Below are 17,636 nucleotides of genomic sequence, written 5' to 3'. Positions count from 1 at the left end.
CTATTGCAAAGAGGAGAGATTTATAAGCAACGACAGGTTAGTCAGTCTCCCTAACATGCTTTAAATAATTTCACTGCGAACCTTATTGTAAAGTACAATTTTCAATTAAATAACTACAAATCTTTGTCACATAATAATACACAGAATGGGTCACACTCAGAGAAGCAGTACTAAAAGTTATCATTTTGATCAATACCTACATGCTGGCACCAAGAACTGCACTGCAGGCTACGACGTAAATCCATTTCGGCTAGACAACATTCTTATAATCTGATGATTTGCAGTGCTAGAACATTTGTTTAAAACGAAATGCTTCTTCTATTTGCTGGAGTATATTGCCTAGTCATAGAATCAAAGAATCTCCCAACTAGAAGGTACCTTAAGGTTGTTTGAGGCCAACCACTCATCCTATAAGAACTTCCTCTAGAATATTCCTGACAAGAGGTCCTCTCTAACTTCTGCTAAAGAACTTTCAGTAAGAAGGCATGCTCCATTGTGTGAAGCGGTGTGCCCGTGAATAGGCAACATAAACTAACGATTTTTTTTCTCATACTGAGCTGGCTTGGCTTACCAAGTCTTCCATCTACCAATCGTAGTTCTATCCAAACGCATTCCAAACTCAGACAGATTATATAGTTTCTAGAACATATACTGCTTTGAATTTGTATTACATATGTCACTGCTTCTAGAGTCACAGGATGACAAATTACAAATTTCAAATAATGTGAACTATTATTTTTTACTCTTAGAATAAAATGAGCAAAACAGATGACCTTTATCATGGGTAGCCCCTCCAGTATCTGGAGTCAGCTAACCTGTAAAATTCCCCAGACGTAATGACTCTTTTCCCAAATACATAAAAAGCATTCTTTCAACATTTCTTTATTTAACATTAATTCTGGTTGTTTTTCTCTAAAGACACTCTCATTTGCTAATATCCTATTATAATGTGTCAGTTAGAATGTAACAAAGTTTCCTACATCTGACCTAACCACAAAGGATACAGAGGAATTATCTATATATCTATTATTGCAAAGACTACAAACTTGCAGTATCACTATTGGTTTGATTGGTGTCCCTGTACAGATAAATACAAATTGTCCCTTCCCAAGGCACTCTACTGCCACCTGCCAAAAAATATATATATATATGGTTAACAAATCTACAATGACTATGATATGAGTGGCACCCACTAGAGTTGCAAAATGCAAAGCCTGCGTACTGGGGAACAACATCGGTTACAGCAGCTTCATCACACTAACATTTATTAGGCACCTACTAAGTACTAGACATCTCATCACTTGTCATATAGTATCTAATCTTCCCAACAACTCTGCAAGGTAAATATTACAGTTAACATACAGGGGCACTTACTGTTAGATGGACTTCATGCTTGATGCTTTGTATACACTAACTAAATTTTCCCAAAGACAATCTGAGCACACATTTCCACATCTTGCCAAGAAACTACGGGACTTTTAACAATGAGTTTGTACCCAGATATTGACCTATAATTGAGACCATGCAAACATTATACCACTATTGTTATCTGGGTACAATTCTCCTGTTTATGTTAGAGATCTCTTTCCATGGAACAAACTAAATCTATCCTAAAAAAAATTCCAGCTTCTTCTTTCATTCCTACTTTGAGAAATTTACAGTCTAAAAGAATGTTAGGAGCAACATATATAACTATACTTTAGAACAGATCCAATCAGTTCTTTACAGATAAAATATTCAGATACTTACAAAAGGCCATAAATGTTGGTTTGGTGCACTACAAATGTTTTCCTCTGAGATGGGTTATTCTGGGCCACTATGCCTTCCTGTAAACATCCTCTAATCCTCCTTGATTAATAGTCTCTGCCTATTTTTATACTGGTGTTTGCTTTATTTCATTTTTCTTTCCCTTTTGCTTGCCTTCTTCCTAATTTTGGTACAGTCCTGCTTCTGGTCATTGCCTAGTATGCTCCTATTTGACCAACTCTCCAGTAGACACTGACGATATATAAGAATGGCTTCCTCAAGTCCTTGGAGAATGAACAAAAGTAGGCAGATGTAGAGTAGGTATGGGAAAGGGGAATAGCACAGGGTGAGTGTCCAAGTTATTTATAACCTCTAACTTGAAGGCCAGCAGCCCACACTAAATAGAATGGCGAGAATTCAGAAACTCAAAGTCTTGCTGGCTTGAAGAATCAGAGAACTAAGTTTATGGCAATCGCAGCTACTGAAAACTGAGTGGGGGGGGGGGGAATCTGTGAAAGAAAAGCAGCACAGTGCGGAGCCCAAATATCTGGCTGAATCCTTAATCATGAACCTGTGGGGACAACTACAACCACCTCAGCTAAGCCTAAATGAATTAGTTAGATTTGAGCTACTGCCCTCTACAGGGGAGACAGAGTGTGCAGTCTGAGTTCAGCCAAATTAACTACCTGCAAAAAAAGTTAACTAAATAATTGGTAAGTCAATACTTTTTGGAAAGTGCCAGAATCCAGTCTCTACAATGGTTCACCTGCACTGTCCACCACACAATCCAAAATTTATTCACATATGAAGAAACAAGAAAATACAGGCATATCTCAAGAGATATTACAGGTTTGGTTCCAGACTACTGCAATTAAGCAAGTCGCACGAATTTTTTTGTCTTCCAGTGCCTATAAAAGTTATGCTTGTACTGTAGCCTGTTAAGTGTGCAATAACATTATGTCTAAAATATTGTGCATACTTTAATTTAAAAAATACTTTATTGCTAAAAAATACTAACCATCATCTGAGCCTTCAGTGAGTTGTAATCTTTTTGCTGATGGAGGGTTTGAAACATTGCGAGAATCACCAAAATGTAACACGGACACAAAGTGAGCAAACGTTGTAGGAAAAATGGCACCAATAAACTTGCTCAACTACAGGGTTGCCACAAACCTTCCATTTGTAAAAAACCGCAGTATTTGCAAAGTGCAATACAATGACGTATGCCTGTGTGACTCATTCTTGAGATAAAAGAAAATCAACAGCAACCAACCCCAAGATGACCCAGATGTTAGAATTAGCAGACAAGTATTTTAAAGCAGCTGTCTATCATAACTATGCTCAAGGATGTATAGAAAACTTTGTTCATAATAAAGGATAGGACATCTCCACAAAGAAAAAAAAAGCTTAAAAAAAAAGAACCAGAGTGAAAATTCTAAAACTGAAAAATATCTGAAATAAAATATACACCGAGTGGGTGTAAAAGCAGAATGGAAGTGAAAGGAGTAAGGTTCAGTGACCTTGAAAGAGATAAACAGACATTACCTGATCTGAAGAACAGAGGAAAAAGATGATTGGGGAAAACAAAACAAAACAAAAAACATGGGCAAAGTCTGACAAAGGAACAAAGGCAATTCAATGGAGAAAGGACAGTCTTTTCAATAAATGGTGCTGGAACAACTGGACATCCACATGCAAACAACAACAACAACAAAGTAGACAGACCTTACACCGTTCATAAAAATTAGCTCAAATTGGAACACAGACTTAAATAAAAAATTCAAAGACTATAAAACTCCTAGAAGATACCAAAAGAGAAAATCTAGACGACCTTTGGTTTGGCTTGGTGATAACTTTTTAGATACAACACTAAAAGCACAATCCATGAAAGAAAAATTTGGACTTTATTAAAATTGAAATCTTCTGCTCTTCAAAAGACATTACTAAAAGCACAAAAAGACAAGCCACGGACTGGGAGAAAATACTTGCAAAATACTTATCTGATAAAGGGCTGGTATCTAACATATACAAAGAGCTCTTCAAACTCAATAATAAGAAAACAAACAACCCAGTTAAAAATGCATAAAAAATGTGAACAGACACCTTACCAAAGATACTATACAAATGGCAAATAGTCATATGAAAAGATGTTTGACATCATGTTATTAGGTAACTGCAAATTAAACCAACAATGAGATACTATCCCACAACTATTAGAATGGCTAAAATCCAAAAACACTGGCCATACAAAACGTTGGTGAGGATGTGGACCAAAAGAAACTCACCCACTGCTTCTGGGAATGCAACATGGTACAGCCACTTTGGAAGACAGTGTGGCAGTTGCTTCCAAAACTAAAACTAACCATACTCCACTCATATGATCTAGTAGTCACATTTCTTTGTATCTACCCCAGTGAGTTGAAAACTTAGGTCCACACAAAAACCTGCACACAAATGTTTATAGCGGCTTTATTCATAATTGTTAAAACTTGGAAGCAGCCAAGATGTTCTTCAGTAGGTGAACGGATAAACTGTGGTACACTCATACAATGGAATATTCTTCAGCACTAAAAAGAAATGTGGTATCAAGTCATGAAAAGACATGAAAGAAACTTAAATGCATATTGCTGGTGAAAGAAGCCAATCTGAAAAGGCTACACACTGTATGAGTCCAACTATATGACACCTAGAAATGGCAAAATTATGGAGACAGTAAAAAGACCAGCGGTTATCAGGGGTTGGGGGTGGTAGGGAAGGAGAAATGAATGGGTACAGCACAGGGAAATTTTAGGGCAGTGAAACTACTCTTTATGATACTATAATGGTAGATACATGTCATTATACGTTTGTCAAAACCTATAGAACTATACAACACAACAAATGAACCTTAATGTAAACTGTGGACTTTAGTTAAAGATAATATATCAGTATTGGTTCATCAATTGTAACAAATGTACCACATTAATGCTGTTAATAATAGGGGATAATGGAGTGAGGCGAGGAAGTATATGGGAATGCTCTGTACTTTCTGTTCAATTTTTCTATAAACCTAAAAGATAAATTTACAGATTCAAGCTCAGTAAACCCCAACGTGAATAAATGCAAATTACATGCACACACTCACTCATCTTGGGACATCACTGTCAAACTTCTCAAAACAAAAGACAAAATCTCCAAAGCCAGAAAAAATGATATACTGCATACATGAAAATGATTCGAACTGAACATTGACTTTTCAGAAACAATGAAGGCACATTTCATTTGCTTCTCCATAAATTTCCTGTCATGAGTTTTTTCCTTGTATTTCATAATCTAAGAAAGCATTTTTGTGTGGGAAGTGCGTATGGTGAAATATGAGAAATCTACAAAAGAGTGTGCGTGTGTGAAAATGAAAATAAAAGCAAGAACTTCCCCTTTCCTTACATCACATCTGCTTACTTGCAGCTCCCAGGCTGTAAAGGTTAGCATGAGCAAGGCTAAAACTGAACTAATACAATTATTTTGAAGGGGGAAAAAGCTATTAAGTGTATTTTTAAAAATAATCTGGCATGTGCAGGTACAAAGACTAGACAATCTAAAGGATTTTTTCCTGTAATTTCATAAACTGGATACCATGGCAATAATTATTTGATCTGATGTCGATTTTATGTGGAAGTTGAAAGGTCTAAAACTTAACCATCGTTAACACCCAGCTAAGATCTTGTGTATTTTAAAAGGCTCTGAAAATTCAGAGGTTAAAGATTTTTACTGAAAGACAATGAAAAGACATATTAATCCAGAGCACAGTGAGTCAGAAACGCCAGGAAAGGGTCTGGCAATGTGGCAGATGTGACCACAGAGGAAAAATAACACTAGAAGAGAAAGAGGAGTTCTGCCTTCCTTTTCACTACATTGTTAGGCAAATATTTACTCATTTAATTACAGCAACTGCAGACAGCAACCAAAGCTAACAAGGAAAACTGCTGCTTCTGTATCCACTTCAGTTTCAGGATTAATCTGGCAGCTCCCTGACCCCCGCCCCCACCTGCCCACCTCACCTGCCTTGAAGGGTTGCACAAACATTCCCAGCAAAGCTAAGGAGCAGTTAAGAGAGTTAACATTTGTTGAGTGCAACCCTTCTACCAAGCCCTGGGATTGGTGCTAATAAAAACCCGGGGTATTGGTTCTACAGAAATCTGATAAATTAATGACAATCTTTACCAAAGTCAATTATATGCTGCCATTCAAATGTGTCCTTTTCCCCACAAGAATCAGTTGCACGTTCTCTCTTACCCACTAGTCCTGCAAGCACCTAGTACGCTACTTGAGAGAAGTACGTATCTGTAATGTATTCTAACTAACCAATAACAATCAAGACACTATCATTAGAGACAAGCCATTCTACCTTTCTGGACAGCAGTAAAACAGGGAAACATTCCCTGTAAAACAGATTACAGTTTCCCTGTAAAACAGGGAAATGGATAAAAATACAATCACTAACTTTAACACCATGGTGAATGGTGTCCCAAATTTATAAACTTCATACTCCCCTAATGCAGGTGTTGATGTACATTCTTTCCCCTTACTGGGTTCATAGTTTTCATCAAACTTTCAAAGGGGTCTGTGTTAAAATAAAGTGGTCAGAACCACTGATAAATTCTTATACAGAGAAACCAATAAAAATATAATTTCCTTTTAAAGAAGACAGCTCATGACCATGCAGCTTTTAAATAATTTGAGTTTTCTGAATACCTCATCTAAAAAAAAAATCAATATGCTGCTTTATTAAATTCAGAATTGGAAAGAGCACTGACAAATTAAATTAAATCCTCTTGTCTCAGAATACCTATTTCTCACTTGAACTGTTCACATGTCATTTTGGCTCTTCTGAGCTCCAGATCCCCCTAACCAACTGCCTACCTGATATCTGCACTTGAGCACCTCAATATTCTCTTACAAATCTATCCCTTCCCCAGTTTTCCTCACTCCATAAGGAGTATCATCATGAACACAATTCCTCAAACCAGAAACCTGGTCATTCTTGACATTTCCTTCTCATTGACCTGCCACATCCAACCTATCACCAACTTCTGTCAATTCCAACTCCAAATCTATCTCAAATCATTCCTCCCCCTTTTCCCCAATTCCACTGCCCCCCACTTGAGTCAAAACCATCATTTGATGTTGCCTGGACCTTTGCAATAGATTCTTAAATGCTCTTAAATTCTCCTCCTTGCTACATAGGCAGCCTCATAGCCCTGAGGAAATGGGGGCAGATTGGATATCAGATCCTGTTATTCTACTTTAAGGTAGGAGATTGCCTTCTTTTGAATTTAGAATAAAACCCCGCCTCCTTCACAGAGCCCACAGGGCCCTGCACCACCAGAATGTTGGTTCTTAGATAGATCCTGCCAAGTGTTTTTCTGCCCGGGGCCTTGATATATAACGTGTTCCATCTGAAGGTTCTTCAAAGGACACAGAAAGTAAGGATGAGCTTTCATCCTTATTCCACTGACTGCGACCACTTGTTATGAAAAGGGAGTTTACATATATTTTTGTAAGTTAATAACTGTAGAATTTATGTACTCAATGACTGCACTCTTCTGGAGTCACTCGAAAGAATAGAAGGGAAAGGGATTAAGGAAAGTTCTCCAACAGATCGCCACCAAGCACTGTGGGGGAACAGAGATCCCCTGCCGACTCCAAGACAACATTCCTTCCTTCCCCCAAGCCCCGCCCACACTCTGACCAAGTCCGAGGCCGCCGGGCTCATGGGAGAGGCACCCCTCCGCCCCAGGCCGCCTCGTGCGTATGGCGCCGCCCCAGTCTTCCAAACAGCTAACCTCCAACTAGGTGAGTCACTACCGCGCAAAGGCAAATGACCTTCAAGGTCAGAAACAAGCAAACCGTGGTCTCAACTCTCAGCTGTAAGTTGCAGGGAGATCACTGTCGCTAGTGCCTGACAAGTATGTTTTCTCCTGAACCCAAACAGTGCTTTCGGGTTGGGGTTTTATCAAGTCCCCTTTACCGCCTAGGAGGCCTCGACTCCCCGCCGAGACCGGGCCCTTCCGCACCCCCCCACCAACCAGGGGCGAGAGAGGCGAGGCTGCAGGGGTCACCTCGGAGCAGGGCCATGGCGGCGGACGGCAGCGCAGGGGTCCTCCTCCGCGACGCTGACGTACCGCCCCGGGCACCCGGACTTTAAGCGCGAGGGGCGGCGCCAGCGTGGCCTCGGCCGCGCCTTTCTACCTACTTCGCGCGGCCGGGCCAGGGCTCTCTCTCTGTTTTGGCAGGATGCGGCCCTCCGCGCCACCCCGTGGGAACCAAGGGTACCAAAACCTCCCGGGGAGACCGGCCTTGGACAAGAGAACGTTCCTCGCAAGCGGATTTTTTTCCTCATATCGTTGTTTTTAAAGACTTTGTCTCCCAATCAAGAGAATGATTTGACTCTACTCTGTCCATCCAATCCCCGGCCTCTATATGCCCCGCTACCCCTAACAGGTAATTAACGTGCCTCTTCATCCTCACTCCTGAATTTTCTTAAACGTGTGACCAGGCGACCGAAAAGTGTGGAACTGGTTTGACAGAGGTGGGTTGCGGGCGGGCGCTGCCGGCGGACCGGAAGTCGAGTGGGGGAGGCTCCGGAAGACGGCGGGAGGGGATTGGCTGAGCGACTCCCGCAGGCTGGGGAGAGCGGCTGCGCAGACCAGGGGCAGAGGCCTAGACTGCGGGGCCGGCGAGGGGGACAGGCCTGGGGAGGTTGGCAGGGGAGGAGTGTAGCGAGTGGCGTAGGGCAGGGGCGCCCCCGGGTCCACGGTGCAGCTCCGGATGAAGCCGCAGTATTTTCCTTATATGATCGGGCCCCATGGCTGGCGGCGCCGCTGGCGGAGCCTGAGAGGATTATGAAAACTTGTCAGGCGAAATGGGGCCAGGGAACCGGGGGCTGGGAGATTAGGGTGAGCCGGTTAGGCTACGGATGAGGGAGGTTAGGGATGCCTCTGCCGCTGTAACTGTGAGCCCTGGTCGATGATGACGTGACCACTGCGCAATCTGAGTTCTGGGAACCAGGTGATAGAGTGTGTGCTGAGAACGGACTGAGACCGGGCGAGCAGGAGGCGACCCGGGCAGAGAAGGGGCAGATCCCCAGCGCCGGGGCTCGGAGGCTGGCCAGGCTGCCTCGGGCTTGATTCGCGTGGTCGGTGTGGTGTGCTCCAAGGACAAAGAACGAGATAAACTAAAAGGGCCAACATCCCCGGAACAGAGAGTTACCAGACCCTTATCACTCTGTCATGCAGCAACCATTGCAACATCTCTGAGCTTTCCCAAGCAGCATGCCTTGCTCCTTTACCATCCCATATACAGAAAGGTATTCCTCCCACTGGAACATGCAGATCCTACCCAATCAGCGGGTGACTCAGAAGTCCCTTTGTTCTCTGGCTATAAAAACAGACAAGCAGGGTATATGCCCAGTAGTGGGATTGCTGGCTCGGATCAGCTCGGTGCTTTGTGACCACCTAGAGAGGTGGGATAGGGAGGGTGGGAGGGAGGGAGACGCAAGAGGGAAGAGATATGGGGATATATGTATATGTATAACTGATTCACTTTGTTATACAGCAGAAACTAACACACCCTTGTAAAGCAGTTACACTCCAATAAAGATGTTAAAACAAACAAACAAACAAACCAGACAAGCAACCCACGCTCAGGGTCGGCTTTCCCTGCCTACCAAGAAGTCGGCCAGCTGTTCTTGCAGCGACCCTTCTCTTTAATAAACTCTATCTTCCTTACATTCGGCCTTGTGTCTGGAAATTCTTTTCCAACCCGCGCTCGGACCACACAGTAGGGAAGGGGTGGTGGGAGGCACTGAGGTGTTCTGTGAGCTGTCAGGCAATGCCCGCTCTAGAATCCTGCTTTTCAAATGCCTTCGTGGCCCTCTCACATTGTGTTTGTGTGTTTGTTTACTTTTATTTATTTATTTATTTATTTATTTATTTATTTATTTATTTATTTATTTATTTATGTCTGCGTTGGGTCTTCGTGGCTGTGCGCGGGCTTTTTCTCTAGTTGCGGCGAGCAGGGGCTACTCTTCGTTGCGGTGCACGGGCTTCTCACTGCGGTGGCTTCTCTTGTTGCGGAGCACAGGTTCTAGGCGTGCGGGCTTCAGTAGTTGCGGCACACGGGCTCAGTAGTTGTGGCTCACAGGCTCTAGAGCACAGGCTCAGTAGTTGTGGTGCACGGGTTTAGTTGCTCCGCAACATGTGGGATCTTCCCGGACCAGGGCTCGAACCCATGTCCCCTGCATTGGCAGGTGGATTCTTAACCACTGTGCCACCAGGGAAGTCCCTATTTGTTTGTTTTATAGTCCAGTTTTTATTATGAAAACTTTCAAACATACAGGAAAGTGGAAAGACTTCTACAGTGAACACCCATATATTCACCACTTGTATTCTACAGTTGTTAACATTTTGCTATATTTGTTGTATCACGTCCCTCCATCTGTTCTTCCATCTTTTTTATTTTTTTTATTTTTTTAATGAAGATCACCCAGAAATACTATGACTCATGTTAGGAGGTCAGTATTTGTTTACAATTCTTTTAAGGCAAAATTTCCATGGGGTCAAATGTACAAATCTTAAATTGGATGAGTGTCACAAGTGCATACACTCTTTTAACCCAAACTACTCTCAGCTTTCAAAATATAATTTAGAACATGTCCGTCATTACAGAAAATTCCTTCATTTCCCTTTTGTTCTCCCAGTTATCCACTGTTCCCTTTTACTCACCATCTGTTGTAATTTGACCCTCTGGTTTATTCCTTTTCTTTCTTCTGTTGCTTTGATTTGAGCAAATCCAGGAAATTGACAATCGTCAATTCAATACATGAGTTCCAAGGCTATTAACTTTAAAAAATATGTATACTCCTTTTTCACAAGAAGTGTATATAGTCAGTGGAATTTGGACTTTGAATAAATCAAAGCTTCCCACATACCCAATGATTTTTTTTCACCTTCATATTCTGGATGATGAGCAAAGAATATAGTAAAATAAAAGCTACCATCTATGAGCACTGTGTGCCCACCATGCACCAGGCACTTATGTATGCTGTTTATAGTTCATATACTCAGGCAATATGATAATTGTTATATAAAACAGAATAACATACAATTCATATAACATCAGACAAACCCAAATTAAGGAACATTTTGCAACCCCATGAAATAGGTAAGAGTTTTTCCTTTCTTATTTTATAAATGAGGAAGCTTAGACCCAGAGAAACCAAAGAATTTGCCAAGGCCTCAAATCTAGATTTGCTGAATTATAGGTTTGAACTCTTGGTTCTCAGAAGCCCAAGGCCCATGTTGTTTGTCCAGGGCTTATGGCATGTGGAACATAGAAGCGGAGGTAGAAAAAGAGACAGGTATCATTAACTAAGGTATATGTTATAGAAAACAGGAAAGGAGGTGAATGTTAAGTTAATCTTCCTCGGTGGAAGAAATAAAGTAGTTGAAACCTTGGTAAAAGTAACATACTTACATATGGTGGCTTGGATTAGAAAATTTACGTGCTTTTTTTGGCAGGGGAAGGATCTGGGGGTATGAGGTAAAGTGTGGTTTCAGGTAGGTGGAGAAGTGAGGCAATGTGTCACTACTAGATGCTCAGCCTTTCTCAACCATGGCTCCTACAGGAAATGATTTGAATGATTATTTTCTTAATTCTTCCAAGGATGGTACAGAGCTAGTACCATTAGAGCATTAGAAATTGATTTATGTTTGAAAGCTAGTAACATAATAAAATTGAAACCAAAATGGAATTCATTAGGTGAGCCAAAACCAACACATTTTATCTCAAGCTGACACTCAATAAACTTAAGCCAGTCAAATGTGTGTTTTGTAATGAAGAAAATAAAAATCAGAAAACATGCAGTGAATTATGCATAATGTGAGATACAGTGGTGGAGGAAATAAACAGATCTTTAAAAGTTATGGGTTTAAAAAAAAAAAAGTTATGGGTTTTTCCATTAAAACTTTCTAATAGTCCAAATGCAGAGTTATTGCATTTGGTCTGTAGAACTATTGATAAGGGTATTAGTGTTCTTCAATAAGAGAAAAAGGCAGGTTCTATTCAATTTGCCCCCCATATATTTATTAAGAAAAGTTAAGATAACATCACTCTTAAGTATCACAGTTTCCCACTCAATACCTTACAGATCACCAGCAGTAAATCTTTCCAAATTTCCTAAGTTTTTTGTAATTAAAAATGGCATGAAAATGGATGGATTTTGAAAACCATTGGGTAAAAGTTTTACATATATAAAAAACATGTAAATCTATGTAAAGATATTTACATAATCTCAAAGTATCATGAAGAGGAAAAGTTATCCGTACGCTAGAGAAATCTTGTATTACCTTGACCAAGTGACCAAGCTTAACATTACCATTAATGGGACAAACTGACATCATGCACCCTCTGGATACACTGAGGACACAACTTCACTTATGTAGGATTTCTCCAAAAAAAGTCTGACTTGAATCTAATCATAAGGAAACAATCAGACAAATCCAGATTGAGGGACATTCTGCAAAATAACTGACCTGAACTCTTAAAAAAATGTCAATGTTGTGAAAAACAAAAAAGGCCGGGAATAGTATTAGATTAGAGGAGATATGTGACATTTGAATGTAACATGGGATCTTTAATTGGAAACTGGATTTAAAAACAACAACTCTAAAGAACAGAATTGGGACAGTTGGGGGAACTTTCTATAAATTGCATGAGACGGTAGCACTGACATTACTTTTCCTGATTATGTTAATTATATTGTAGATATGGCAGAGATTGTCCTTTGTTCTTAGGAGGTACACACTGAAATATTTAGAGGTGAAGAGTCATGATGCTGCAACTAATTACCAAATGACTCAAAAAATGCATACAAATACACTGGCAGAGAAAGAGAGATAGCAGATACGGCAAAGTATTACCAATTAGGGAACCTAAAGGTAGAGTATACGGTTGTTCATTGCTCTATTTTGACAACTCTTCAGTAGTTATTTAACTTTTCAAAATAAAAATTGGGAGGAAAAGTATCTTTCAATAAAGATGCAAAATTACCAGAAATAAATTATAATTAGTTCTTTTCATGTTTAACCATATGTAACCAAGTATATATTGTATAACACTAAATATCTATATCAAAATTAGTTATTTTATAATTCTTAAAATCTAGACATGGGCCCTCATGAGATGTAAATGTTCTAAGACATTTAGCTCTCAGTATTTTTAGAAATGCCCTGTTATCATTTCTTTCTGTAATTATTTTTTTTGAAAAAAAAAGAGTAGATCAGCGTTAAGACTGGAAATCAATGAATCTATTGTAAATCTGTAAATTCTAATGTTAAGATTTCATTAGGATTTCAGAAATAACCAGCCTCAGCCCTATCTTCTACATTTTGTGGATAATTTTCCTGTGCTTAAACTTCCTATAATACTCAAAATTAATGGCTTTAGAAGTTTCAGTAACTTCTAAATGCAGCAATGGCTTTAGAAGTTTCAGTAACAGAAACTGGGAAAATTGGTGGAGTTGGTAGGGGCTAGGACAATGTTAACAAATGAGTAGAGTTTTCCCTCTGTATCTTAGGGAATGGTTACAGGAGGATACCAAAATCAAGTCCCTTATCTAAAATGACATGGTATTTGGATATAACCTACACACATTCTCCTTTAAGCAATCTCTGGATTATAGTACCTTATACAATGTAAATTCTATGTAAATAGTTGCTGGTGCATGGAAGATTCAAGTTTTGCTTTTGGAACTTTCTGGAAAAAAATTTTTTTTCACATATTTTTGATTTGCAGTTGATTGCATCCATGGACACAGAACCCAAGGATACAGAGGGCCTTGAATTTGAGTAAATGAGACAAGTGAGTTTGCTAATCTTGAGTAGTTGGGCAAGTTATGTATGTGCTCATTGTTAATCTAACTGCTTTGGTGATAACTTCAAATTTTGTTAATTAAGAAGCAGTTATTACCTTGGATGTGGTTTTGTCCTTATAACAAATACCTACTCTACAGAGAGTTCGAGTTGACAAACAAGAACAGCAGAAATGAAATGTAGACAGAAAATAACACAGACACTGATTTGCTGAACTTATTTTAAGTTTACCCCAGGTCTAGGTGTGTTCCAAATAGCTTAAGATATTGTCACAAACCTAAGTGAAGGATATATACAGTTGACCCTTGAACGGCATGAGTTTGAGCTGCATGGGTTCATTTATACACAGATGTTTTTCAATAGTAAATACTACTGTATTACATGAGCAGAGGTTGGTTGGAACCTCCCATATGGAGGAACTGAGCATATGGAGGGCTGTCTATAAATTGTATACAGACTTTTGACTGTATGGAGGGTGGGCTCTCCTACCCCCCCATTCAAGCGTCAAGTGTATTTGTCTTTGTTCCTCTACCTGTTGGAAGGTTATTTGCAGTGTCTATATCCTTACCAAGCCTTAGAATTTTATTTAGTAATACAGGCATACCTCATTTTATTCTGCTTCACTTTATTGCATTTTTTTGGTTTTGTTTTGGTTTGTTTTTAATTGAGTCTGTGGCAACCCTACTTGGAGCAAGTCTACTGGTGCCATTTTTCCAACAGCATTCACTCACTTTGTGTCTCTGCATCACATTTTGGCAATTCTTACAATACTTCACATTTTTTCATGATTATTATATTTGTTATGGTGATCTGTGATCAGTGATCTTTGCTGGTACTACTGTAATTGTTTTGGGGTGCCACAAACCGCACCCATATCAGATGGCAAACTTAATCGATTATGTTGTGTGTGTTCTGACTGCTCCACTGGCTGGCTGTTCCCCTGTCTCTCTCCCTCTCCTCAGGTCTCCCTATTCCCTGAGACACAGCAGTATTGAAATTAGGCTAATTCATAACCCTGCAGTGGCCTCTTAAGTGCTCAAGTGAAAGGAAGAGTCACACATCTCTCACATTATATCAAACGCTAGAAATGATGAAACTTAGTGAGGAAGGCATGTGGAAAGCCAAGACAGGCTGAAAGCTAGGCCTTTTGCAAACATTTAGCCAAGTTGTGAATGAAAAGGAAAAGTTCTTGAAGGAAATTGAAAGTGGTACTCCAGTGAACACACAATGATAAGAAAGCAAAACAGCCTATCGCTGATACAGAAGTTTTCATGGTCTGGATAGAAGATCAAGCCCGTCACAACATTCCCTTAAGCCAAAACCTGGTCCAGAGCAAGGCTCTAACTCTCTTCAATTCTGTGAAGGCTGAGAGAGGCGAGGAAGCTGCAGAAGAAAAGTTTGAAGCTAGCAGAGGTTGGCTCATGAGGTTTAAGGAAAGAAGCTGTCTTTATAACATCAAAGTGCAAGGTGAAGCAGCAAGTGCTGATGTAGTAGCTGCAGCAAGTTATCCAGAATCTAGCTAAGATAATTAATGAGGGTGGTTAGACTAAACAACAAATTTTCAATGCAGACAAAACAGCTGTCTATTGGAAGAGGATGCCATCTAGGACTTTCATAGCCAGAGAGGAAAAGTCAATGCCTGAGTTCAAAGCTTCGAAGGACAGACTGACTATCTTGTTAGGGGCCAGTGGAGCTGGTGACTTGAAGTTGAAGCCAATCCTCACTTACCTTTCTGAAAATCTTAGGATCCTTAAGAATTATGCTAAATCTACTTTGCCTGTACTCTATAAATGGAACAAGCTTGGATTACAGCACATCTGTTTACCACATGGTTTTCTGAATATTTTAAGCCCATTGCTGGGATCTCCTGCTCAGAAGAAAAGATTGCTTTCAAAATATGACTGCTCATTGACAAAGCACCTGGTCACCCAAGAGCTCTGATGGAGAGGTACAATGAGATTTATGTTGTTTTCACGCCTGCTAACACAACATCCATTGTGCAGCCCATGGATCAAGGAGTCATTTTGACTTTCAAGTCATTGTTTAACATATACATTTTGTAAGGCTATAGTTGCCATACATAGTGATTTGAGAAGATTAACTCTAATTTTGAAAGATGTTCTACTGTGGGTAAAATGCTATCAAACATCATTGCACGCTACAAGAAATCGTTCGTGAAAGGAAGAGTCAATAGATGTGGCAACTTCATTGTTGTCTTTTTTTTTCCTTTAATTTTATTTATTTATTTATTTTTATACAGCAGGTTCTTATTAGTTCTCTATTTTATACATATTAGTGTATATATGTCAATCAGAATTGCTGCAGCCACCCAACCTTCAGCAACTACCACGCTGATCAGTCAGTAGCCATCAATACTGAGGCAGGACCCTCCACCAGCAAAAAGATTAAGACTCGCTGAAGGTTCAGATGATGGTTAGCATTTTTAAGCAATAAAGTATTTTTAGATTAAGATACGTACATTGTTTTTTTAGGCATAATGCTATTGCACACTTCAGTATAGTGGAAACATAACTTTTATATGCACTGGGAAACCAACAAATTCATGTTACTCACTTTATTGTGTTATTCACTTTATTGCAGTGGTCTGCAACCAAACTGGCAGTATCTCCAAGGTAACTGCCATAACCTGTATAACCTGAGGTGTAACCATGCAGGCCCCTATTGGTCCTTCCCTGGACAGACCCGCCCCCTACCCCCACCCCCACGTCCTCCACCTGCCTCTTGTTGGTAGAAAAACTTTTAACTGCCTAGGCCTTCCCTGAGTTCCAAAGAGCAAACTTAATCAGAGAATGAGAAAATGCAGAAACAAAGGAAAACAGTCAAGACAAAAATAATAACAGTTTAGCCATTAAACAAAGTCAAGGACCTTTAGTTCCTCCTGAAGGGCTATAGATAATATTCTGAGCCAAGTTCTTTGAGCTGTTTTGCAGATACTGAAACCACCACCAGGTGGGAGAAGTTAACTGCATGCTGCCCACAAGCACATAGACCCCAGACCAGCTGGAACCAGAAGGTTGGTGATGTTGACTCCTGATTACCTCACCACCGACCAGTCAGAAGAATGTCTAGGAGCAGATCAGGTACCCTGAGACCCTCTGCCTCACCCTGTCTTTCAAAGCCTTTCCCTGAAATCCATCTGGAGTTCAGGTTTTTTGAGCATTAGCCACCCATACTCCTTGCTTAGCCCTGCGGTACACTGCACTTTCCTTCCCCACGGCCCCGTGTTGGTAGATTGGCTTTACTGTGTGCAGGCGAGAGGACCCAAGTTTGGTTCTGTAACAGTACCTCCTTGGTTCTAATTTTACCCTGCAAAATGCTAATATTGGTGGAAGGGGACAACACTGTGTTGATGCCCTTCAGCCAAACGCCTCCTGGCACACACCTGTCTGTGAACAGGTTGGGTTTAATGCTGTTGCAACAGGAAGTCTGCACATCAAGGGCACACCTTAGGGAAGCGAGGGGCAGCTCAGTGAGAGGGTGTTGGACATTGGGCTTTGGTTAGGTGATTTGGGGAGTCCAGAGATGCAGAGGTTCACTCTGGATTGGGTGCTGTTCAGAAGTCGGGTCAAGTCTTTGATAGCTATTTCAGCATGATCCTGTCTAGAAGGAGGGCAGATTGGAGCTAGACTAAAGCTGCAACTGGTGAAGAAGCTGCAGTCACCCATTAGCCGGGAGAGGGGTGTTTGGTATCGTGTGGTTTGCACAGAGATCTTGTGTTTGTGTTTAGACAAAACTGTGAAGTAGTCTTGTGTTGGTTCCCTTCATTAGTCAGTGAGCTTGTCTGATGTGGTTTTGTAAGATTGTGTGCAGAAGGAGATCACCGGGGCCTAGCTGGGAGCACCAGGCCAGCTTCTGCCACCACACAGACCTACCTCTAAGTGTCAGACCAGGACCCAGATGTCGGCTGCTTTGCTCTTTCTCAGCTGTTGGTAGATAAGTGTATGTTGTCTGAAATTTGGC

At 40.6% G+C, this 17,636-nt stretch overlaps 1 protein-coding gene and 1 long non-coding RNA gene across 6 annotated transcripts in view; one reads left to right on the top strand and one right to left on the bottom strand.

Annotated features, from left to right (window-relative positions):
- ACAA2 (acetyl-CoA acyltransferase 2) overlaps positions 1-8,021 on the bottom strand; it is a 41,683-nt gene extending 33,662 nt beyond the window's left edge. The window contains exon 1 of one of the 2 annotated variants that reach the window (XM_082355435.1): positions 7,812-8,021. In XM_082355435.1, the coding sequence (XP_082211561.1) occupies positions 7,812-7,860 (49 nt within the window). In that variant the 5' untranslated portion in view covers positions 7,861-8,021. The remainder of the gene's footprint in view (positions 1-7,811) is intronic. The other variant, XM_082355436.1, reaches the window with a different exon arrangement.
- LOC309611249 overlaps positions 9-17,636 on the top strand; it is a 28,810-nt gene continuing 11,182 nt past the window's right edge. For 2 of the 4 annotated variants that reach the window (XR_014234413.1, XR_014234414.1), the window contains exons 1-3: positions 9-7,578; positions 8,019-8,226; positions 13,579-13,644. This is a non-coding gene — a long non-coding RNA (uncharacterized lncRNA). Of the gene's footprint in view, positions 7,579-8,018; positions 8,227-13,578; positions 13,645-14,617; positions 16,757-17,636 lie in introns of all 4 variants that reach the window. The other 2 variants (XR_014234415.1, XR_014234416.1) reach the window with 2 other exon arrangements.

This window comes from Balaenoptera borealis (assembly GCF_965194805.1).
Source record: "Balaenoptera borealis genome assembly, chromosome: 14".
NCBI classification, from domain to species: Eukaryota; Metazoa; Chordata; class Mammalia; order Artiodactyla; family Balaenopteridae; genus Balaenoptera; species Balaenoptera borealis.
Note: the sequence above shows the minus strand (reverse complement) of the source record. Positions and strands in the feature narration are given on the sequence as shown.